Below are 10,000 nucleotides of genomic sequence, written 5' to 3'. Positions count from 1 at the left end.
CAAGCTAGCTGGCATACAGCATGTTACATACATACATACATACATACATACATACATACATACATACATACATACACATACATACACATATGTACACGTTTGTGCTGAGGTGATGGTTGTTGCTCCAGCTCTCTTTGTTGTTCTTTTGTAGACATAACTATGAGATGGTTGTGAAAGGCCTGTTTGTTTGAAAGGCCATTACTTAATTGTCAGTAAGAACGTACTGTATTATGTTCATATTCAACACAGTGACTGTGTTTCCAGGACATGGGTGCCTTGAGAGGTCTGGGTGGATATGATGAGAGCTTGAGAAGCTTTTAGCACTAACAAGACCCTCTTTTCCTGTTTTACCCCCCCCCCCCCCCCTTCTGTTCCCCCTCAGTCTGAAGATGGAGGCGAAGACGAAAGGGCTGAAGCAGCAGCAGCAGCACCACAAGAAGCTCTTAGCCGCCATGTTGTCCCAGGATTCCTTTGACTCTGTGCATAGCTCTGCCCCCTCCGTCACAGAGGAGGAGATTGAGGACGAGGATGATGCCATGGAGCTGCTGGGTAATGTCAATACACACACACACACACACACACACACACACACACACACACACACACACACGCAAGCACACATGCTAACACAGGGTTCAAATTTGAACCTCTAATCAGTCTCTCATGGCCCCCATGGGTTGTCATGAATAACCGTTGAAAGGTAGGTACCATACCACTAAAACAGGTCATTAACCACTAAAAACGTGGTTTCGTCAGCTGCCAAACCACCTCACCAGTTTAGAGCGGATTGCAGTAGGAGGCCTCGCTCACTGTGTGTGTCAGCAGTCTTTCTCTGTGTGAATGTGAGACACCTGTTTATCTGCCCACACAGACCAGCATGAGTGCGTGTATGTGTGTGTGTGTGTGTGTGTGTTTTTGTGTGCGTGTGTAGGTGAGTGTGTGTTTTTGTGTGTGTGCGTGCGCGCGTGAATCAGCTCATAACGCATGAAGTGGTAATTCAGAAAGGAAGGTTTGGAATAGATTTAAACAGAGTCTTGCTGCGTGTGTCAGCAGTCTCTCTCTGTGTGAATGTGAGGCAGACACCTGTTTATCTGCCCACTCAAACCAGCATGACAGTGTGTGTGTGTGTGTGTGTGTGTGTGTGTGTGTGTGTGTGTGTGTGTGAGAGAGAGTGTGAGTGTGAGTGTGAGTGTGTGTGTGTGTGTGTGTGTGTGTGTGTGTGTGTGTGTGTGTGTGTGTGTGTGTGTGTGTGTGTGTGTGTGTGTGTGTGTGTCTGTCTGCCTGCCTGTCTATCTGTCTGTCTGTCTGTCTGTCTGGTGACAAGTTTCTTGTGTGACTTGAAATCTTGTTTCAGGGATTATGCAGTGAAGTGTCTGTGCTTGTCACCTTGTCCGGTCAAACACAGAGGTTTCTTGTCACCTTGTCCGGTCAAACACAGAGGTTTCTTGTCACCTTGTCCGGTCAAACACAGAGGTTTCTTGTCACCTTGTCCGGTCAGACACATACGTTTCTTGTCACCTTGTCCGGTCAGACACATACGTTTCTTGTCTCCTGTCAAATTCAATTTGTTCCCTATTCCTGTCAAGAAAATGTTCTCTGTTATCTAAAGCTGTTATCTCTCTGCCCATCTCTCCCACAACTCTTTTTAGTTTTCTCTCTCTCTCTCTCTCTCCCCCCTCCCCTCTCTCTCTCTCTCTCCCCCCTCTCTCTCTCCCCCCCCCCCCCCCCCCCCCCTCTCTCTCTCTCTCATAATCCTCACCTCCAGTGGTAGGGAAAGAATAAAGGAGATTTTCCCTGGGCAGTACCACCACTGTAATGGAAGGTCACACAGTTGTGATAGGGAGAAACACACACACACACACACACACACACACACACGCAGCGAGTGAAAATGCCACCACTAATCTCATATCACACACAAACACTACGCATTACATGCAGCTTCCTATTTGTTAATCCCCTAAAACCTTGAGACTGAAAACAATGTAAGTCCTATTTGTTAATCCCCTAAAACCTTGAGACTGAAAACAATGTAAGAAAGTCACCTTTTGTGATGGTACCATTTACAGAGTTAGATCACACAGTCTCCCTCCAGCAGAGCCCTGCAGTGGACTCATGTCTCTCTGCAATACATTTTGTCGGATAAGGGGTTTGCGACAGCATGGTTTTTATTGGTCCACACTATGTGATATGGCATGACATACTGTAACACTAATCCACTCTTCCCCTCTCCCTGTGTCCATGTGTGGAGGGTCACTCTCTCATCTCCACAGCCTGGAGACCCAGGGCTCCAATTACACACACTAGCTGCCTGTCTGTCTCCTCCTAGTCTCCTCTCAGCACCTTGTCTGTAGTGACAGATAATCCATGACCTCCCTCGCGTTGGCATGGTCCGCTTTCACTGTGCAGCCAAACTCATGTTCTCTACAGCATGCTCCTTGTGTATATATATGTATATATATATATATAGACCTGTGTCTGGATCAATTAAAACAGCGTTAGCTTAGCATGACATGTCCCAGGGTTAGCTTAGTCTTAGCATGACATCTGTCCCTGAGTGATTGCTCAACAGGAGGAGGATCATGCTACGACAGTTACACTGATGCTAAAAATGTAGCATAGGCTATCTAATGTAGCATAGGCTACCTAATGTAGCATAGGCTACCTAATGTAGTGACACATCGATGTAGCGATGCTAGCCTTCCAATATAACCCAGCGCCCCCGGCTTTGCTACATACAGTAGGTTATTAGAGAATCATAATACCAGAAGGGGTTTGTTATGGTGGTGGCTGATAGATATGGTCTTGTGTTTATGGTCTGAAATGACCCTTCCCCGATCAATGGCTCTGAGGACTGTGTAGCTCAGCGTATTGCTATTGTAGCTTACATTACATTACAGTACACAGCAGTAATTGTAAGGTAATGATGCAGTGTGGTCATTTGTGATTCCCTCAGATTGCTTGGTCTCGCCTGGCTTGGCTTGGCTTGATCTGGCCTGGCTTGGCCTGATACGGTCCACTGACACTCGGTGAGCCAGAGAGGTCTATTAGTCTGACTGAGTATCACCCTGCCAGACCAGTAGTAGCCCTCAGCACAGATAGATGGGCAGACCTGGTGATATAAAATGAAATGTGGGACTCAGGAGGACTTCCAATCTCAGTTCAGTGGGCAGAAGCTTATTCCTTTAGCCTGCTGTACGGTATGTGAGTGGAGCAGGGGAGGCTGGTGGAAGCAGACATCGGAGGACGGGCTCATTGTAAGTCTTGGAATGGAATGAGGGATGGCATCAAACATCCCCATTATATTACAATGAGCATGTCCTCTGATTTCTACCTCCACCGGCCTCCCTCTGGGGTGGATTAGTAATTAGTAAGTAATTAGTCGGCAGAGGATGATCCAGACTTGATTGTAATGACTAGTCACTAGACTTCACTTTATACTGCTTGTTTTATTAGATGCTGAGAACCCCATTGGTGAGAGCCATCATACTACAGTAATAGATACATTCACTGGAGCTCATGGAGACAGACTGTTCTCTTTGAAAGTATGAGGTTAGGGTGCCATCTAGTGGTCATATGTGGAATGTCATGCGTTGAGCGTACATTTCCCTGTGGGTCATTGAGTGGCTGGCCATCTCTGTGAGGCAGGCGGACCACTGGTGTCCCTCTCCCACTCTCTTAGCTGGGTTCACCCACCGTCTGTGGGGAAGGTTTCACCTATAACTACACTGTACACACACACACACACACACATGCAGACGTATACACGCACACAGACGTACGTACGCATGCACTCACACATGCATGCACGCACAGACGCACGCACACACAACCCCCCCCCCCCCCCCCCCCCCATACACACACACACACACACAGACACACACACACACACACACACACACACACACACACACACACACACACACACACACACACACACACACTCAGGCACACTCACCATTTGAGAAAACAAGCACTGAACAATGGGAAAGCAGTACAGTACTACAAGCCAGGCCAGGAGTCTCTTTGTTATTCTCTGACAAGCTCATTCATCCAGGTGCGAACACACACACACACACACACACACACACACACGCACACACACACACACACACACACACACACACACACACACACACACACACGCACGCACGCACGCACGCACGCTCGCACGCAAACAGTCACAGCAGCAGCAGTGATTGTCTTTGTGTGTTACCATTACAAACCATGAATGGGAAACCAAAAACTCCTCCCAGAGGAACATACGGCCACCATGGCCCTGGTGTGTCCCAGTCGTGTTACCTTGTCCTGGCCACTCAGTCAGTGAAGCCAACAGAGCCATTTAGCCTGACCATTGTTCAGACCCTCTCCTAATAGCCTGGAAGCCTGATTTCCATTGCATCGCTAACCCGCTCTGTAGAGAAATCAACGTTAGCCCAAAAGTGAACACAATTATGCTAATGAGGAAAAAAATGACGAGCATGTCCCGTGTCGTGAATCCGATCCGTCATTTCCCCTCCGTTTCCTCTGAGTCGAGGCGAGACGAGGCGAGGCGAGGCGAGACGAAGCAGGCTGACAGGGGTAAGCGTCGGTGGCGTTGTTTACTGAGCCTGTCGGAGAGCGTCCTCAGGGGAGCGAGGGGGGGGGGGGGGGGGGGGGAGAAGAGCTGCAGTGATTGTGCTGCTGCACAAATAACCTCCCCACTAATTAGATAGCAGCTCATTTCTGATTTGCCTTGGCTCAGCTGCGATGCTGAACAGTGTCTTGAATGGATTAGACTTTTGTGATTTATTGAAGCCAGTAGGAGGCCTGACAGAGTAAGACACCATATTTGGCGGAGAATGTTGTGTCTGTTCCTTTTATAGATCCCGTGGATCAGTGGATGAATATGACATGAACATGAAGTGTCATCAACGTCACCTGAGATAGAAGCGTGTTATCCAGGGATGTACCGTAGTCCCCGTCTCCCAGCTGATCCTCACCTCCTCCGGCGCTCCTGTTCCCAGGAGTTTTCCCTGTTCCTCATCATCACACAGAGCGTCAAATCCCCGGGCCATTACACAAAAAGAGAGGGAACGCAGACACACACACACACACACACACACACACACACACACACATACACACACACACACGCACGCACGCACGCACACACACACACACACACACACTGACTCAGGCACAGGAACTAGGTAACAGAGATGGCCTGAGGGTGACACATGCGTAGGGAGGGTACAGTATCAGACCCCCCGGTATGAGTTAACAGACTCCCCCTTTGTGCTCTGAGGCACCCAGTTGGGGGTCCAGGAACATGAGAGGGAGGTATGAGTGTTACCCTTCCCCTTCACCGTGGGTGATTCAGGATCACAGAGAGAGACAGATAGGGATACAGACAGTGACATCATAAGGCTTTGTCTGATCTTTCTGTTACACGTAGGATTAGTGGTGCTTCTGATAGCTGACTGGATTACTCTGTGTGTGTGTGTGTGTATGTGTGTGTGTTTGTGTCTGTCTCTCTGGCTGTCTGTCTGTAAACGCGTGCGCGTGCATGCGTGGGTGTGTGTGTGTGTGTGCGTGCATTTGTGTGTGTGTGTGTCTGTGTGTGAGCCTGTGCGTGTGCATGTGTGCGTGTGTGTGTGCGTGCGCATGTCTGGGTGAGTGTGTGGCGTTGTGTGCTTTTTCGTCCCTGAAGAAGCCTTGATAGACTGAGACATGATTGTATCGATCCATTCAACTAAAGTGGAGCTGGCAGGAGTGAGCAGGACTTTCATTCATTCATCCTAGATCTTGAAATTGAAGTTGAGAAAGTTTAATTGAAAAGTTTATTTCAGTGTCTCAGAGAGAATGCTTTGGTTTTCGGTCTCCTCTCACTGTTTCAGGTCTGTAAGCCAGCAATAGGGAAACAGCTTGTCTTAATGAATGACTCTCTCTCTCTCTCTCTCTCTCTCCAAGTTAAAAAAGGGAGAATTAAGCGTTTTAGTTGAGCGTCTTGGCAGTTCACCCTGTTCCAGTCTACTCTCCCTGTTTGTCTGGAGGTTTTGACTTAGTAGCTCCAGATACCTACTGTAGGCTTGATTTCATGGCTCGATGTGATTTGTAGTTCTTTGCGTGGGTGTGTGTGTGGAGTGAGTGTGTCTGTGTGTGTGTGTGTGTGTCTGTGTGTGTGTGTGTGTGTGTGTCTGTGTGTGTGTGTGTGTGTGTGTGTGTGTGTGTGTGTGTGTGTGTGTGTGCGTGCCTGTGTACGCCTGTGTGTGTGTGTGCGTGCCTGTGTATGCCTGTGTGTGTATGCCTGTGTGTGTGTGTGTGTGTGTGTGTGTGTGTGTGTGTGTGTGTGAGTGTGTATCTGGTCTGATTGTCGTGCCTTAGTGCTGCTCAGTCAGTCTGCCTCTTTGTTCCCTGTCTTCAGCATAGAGGCTGCCAGCGTTGGCAGACACCTCAGCCCACACTTCCTGACGCCAGCCCTGCTCTCTCCCCCTCTCTCCCCCTCTCTCCTCTTCTCTCTTCCTCTCTCCCCCTCTCTCTTCCCCCCTTGCGCTAACAAACAGAGACATAACAGTTGCCCTCGCAACAGCACAAACAAACAATAGCGGAGCAGTATCATCAGGGTGCATATTGTTTTCTAACAGACACGAGAGGAGACAGAGGAGAGAGAGAGAGGAGGAGGAGGATGAGAGCATGTTAGTGGTGTGAGTTACTGCCATACTAAATCCTTTACATAAAGCACAGGCTTGGCAGGGTGGGAGCATCTCTGAAGGTTATGTTACTCTGATGGGGTAAAACATCCCCAGTAAAAGAGTAACGACTCCCATTATAAACCCTGTAAAAGTCACCATGTGCAGATGGATAAGTTAATCGAGAAGCAAATTGCAGCGGTATTACTGGAAGCAATTACTGATACTGGGTACTCAGTACAGTACATCCGTCTGATCACACTGTGAATCTGATCTGAGTTGCTGCTCTTGGTATAAACGTGTATACAAAGATTTCTGTTGGTGAACATAATCGCTCCAAGATCATAGAATTGAGAAGATGTTACAGTATGATCGTTTGAATGGACAAATGATATCGTGGCTACTATAATGTAGACGACTGCTTTGAATGAAAAGACACAGAAGTCGGAGGACAAAGGACGTTCATGAATAGATGCTTTGTCTCTTAAGACAACCAGTACAGACTAAAGTACTGGAATGGTCTGTGTTGATCTTATGATCCAGTGCATCATTATGTACTTTATGTGGACATTGTGTGACTGTTATGATAAAAAAAAAAAACATAATCTCACCACTCAGGTATGTTTATAGCAGTCAGAAAGGCTCCTGTCTCCTTCCAAATGAAGATGCATCTGACAAACAGACTTGTAGATTGAGGTGTGAGTTATAGTCTTTATGAGGTAATTACTGCGCAATCAATGTACGGGTGGTAAGTGGTGTTTTTATGCGTGGATGTTTGTCTGTGTGTGCAGTATCTATGTGTTTATCGCAAACAGGTAGGTAAATCACTATGGCCTCCACAGCTACGAATGAATGAGAACCATTGAATGTGAGGGGGAGTTTTTAGCTCCGACTACCTCACTCTGGCAACCCCACACTGATGTCTTTGTCTCTGAGCCGTAGATCACTTTATCTGTCCATAAACCTTTCTGTTGGTACTCTTTTCTTTTTCTGAAAATGTGTGTCAGGTGTGTATCATTGATATCTTCATATAGTTACTTATCAACCATTATCGGTGTGACCTGTAGATGGCAGTATTGAGCCTGAGAGGCAGTTGGGTTTCTCTCTTGACTAAGTACAGCATTCACAGAACTGTCTCAGAACTTTCCCTCGGAGATGAGTTAGGCATGCTGTTCAAATGTATTCATAAGACCCGCATTATAAAGACAAAACATATTAACATGGAATACTATTTCTCTATTTAGACTTCGCTATGAGTTTAACTAAACGGACAATATGCATGACAACATGTCTAGAAAGCATCACAGTCTATGTATTAGCTGATACATCTAAACGATGCAGCATGTCTGGGCTTTAGAGAGTGGGTTGAGTGAAGGTTGTGGGAGGGTTCTGATAAGACTTTCCACAGGGTTTCTGATGTGTGATGTTCCCTGCTCATGTGTGTCACCATCTGATTCTGATCACAGTTTTAACTGCCGCTCCGCGTCGGCCCAGATGTGAGGTTTTTTGGAGTCTGACAGGCATGTGTTTAGGAGGACAGGAAAAAGAAACACAATTGAAAGCTGCGACATAATTATGAAATGTAAGTTGGAATATTGTTTTTATTACAAAGCCAAACAAATGTGTCTCGGGCCCGCACTCACATCAAAGAGGTCTGTGTGAAGACTAACCACTGAGTAGGAGCTTTGTGTTTAAGTCTTAATGAAACACAAATGCTAGCCGTGTGAGGGCAGGGAGGGTGTTGGGTCTACAAGTGTGTGTGTGTGTGTGTGTGTGTGTGTGTGTGTGTGTGTGTGTGTGTGTATGTATGTGCGCGCGTGTCTATGTACATCTGTCTATGTGTATGTGTTTATGTATGTATGCATGCCTTATGTGTGTGTGTTTGTACTGTATGTCTGGACATGTGTGGATTATGAGTGTGTCGGCAGCGTCTCTCTCTCCGCCTCTTAGGGTGAAATCTGTCAATTCCAAAGACAGTGTTAATTACAGCCCAGTGTTGTGTGAGGAGACTGAAGCCTGCTTTAGACTGACCTCCCAGACACCAAGCCACAGCTCGCCATGTGAAGGCATGGAAATTCAATTATTGTACTCAGATGTGAGACAATAATTCATCGCCCCTGATGAAATGGGTTGGATTTTGTGTGTGAGATGATGATGTGTGTGTGTGTGTGTGTGTGTGTGTGTGTGTGTGTGTGTGTGTGTGTGTCTCTCTCTCTCTCTCTCTGTCTTTGTGTGTGTGTGTGTGTGTGTGTGTGTGTGTGTGTGTGTGTGTCAGGGGGGGGGGCAGAGTGTGATAGATGAGCCCACTCTATATGTCTGTCACCACATCATCTCAGAAGGTGTATATTAAGTTATTTGTGAGATGAATGTACTAATTATGACTTCAGCGTTTCTCTGAACAGATAGAGGAGCCAGTCTTGACATTATCTGAACACCATTAAATAACATGGAAACTTGGAGGGAGCGCACACAAACACTTGCCTGGTGTGCTCTGCGCTCCCGCTTTGCTTTGGTGAGTGTGTGAGTGATTGCGGGATGGAATTCCTCATCGCTCAGGCCTTTGTTGCGATCACATCGCTCAAATACTTTCCGTCTCCGTCCTCGCCGCGGAAACCCGTTATTTATCAGACGCGTTTCAGCGTTTGACACCGGGAGCCTGCATGGTTGCCCCCGCTCTGAAGGAGTGAAAATGTGCAAATGTGTGGGTGCGGACAGACGTTTGTTGTGTCTAGGCAGAAGCCGACAAGGGTGACATACTCTATGGTAAACTCTTATCGAAACGTTGGTCTCAGGGGGAGATGTAATGTAAGCGTATCACAGTGTTATTGTGTGGGAGACTGATGCTTGTGGTGGGCGGGAGTGGTAACCTGTTGAGTGTAAACTCACTCGTGTGTGTTCCTAAATAAATAAACCCTCTCTCTTTCTCTCAATGGGCTCTGTAGGAGGGGCAACACACTATACATACACTGTACACACAGACAAACCTGTTTAAAAAGGGTCTAGAACACTAGCAGTATCGACATTGTACTTAATTTTGGGGCTCCAAAACCATTGTGTCGTTTACTTTTGGTTGGTTCAATTGAAGACGCTTCAGAGAATCTGTTTTGTTTTTTGTCTCTTCCCCTCTCTCCATGAAGGCCTGTATTTCACATTCACATCCACAAGTTAGGCTACGTTATTCCTTTGACATCCAACATAAGTCACTGTGATGTGTAGGCTACATTGAGATCAGGCACCTCTCTTTGCCCAGTAGCTAAACGAGAGTAATGAGTTGAGGAGGCCTGTTTTAGCCTCTATAGCTGTGACATGGCAGAGGTTCAGCTCCCTGT

At 47.0% G+C, this 10,000-nt stretch overlaps 1 protein-coding gene across 1 annotated transcript in view; it reads left to right on the top strand.

The window, feature by feature from the left end:
- cUnh8orf34 (chromosome Un C8orf34 homolog) overlaps nt 1–10,000 on the top strand; it is a 59,067-nt gene that overhangs the window by 21,420 nt on the left and 27,647 nt on the right. The window contains exon 7 of the mRNA XM_083673276.1: nt 383–549. Within this exon, the coding sequence (XP_083529402.1) occupies nt 383–549 (167 nt within the window). The remainder of the gene's footprint in view (nt 1–382; nt 550–10,000) is intronic.

Source organism: Argentina silus (genome assembly GCF_951799395.1).
Source record: "Argentina silus genome assembly, chromosome: 1".
NCBI classification, from domain to species: Eukaryota; Metazoa; Chordata; class Actinopteri; order Argentiniformes; family Argentinidae; genus Argentina; species Argentina silus.
Note: the sequence above shows the minus strand (reverse complement) of the source record. Positions and strands in the feature narration are given on the sequence as shown.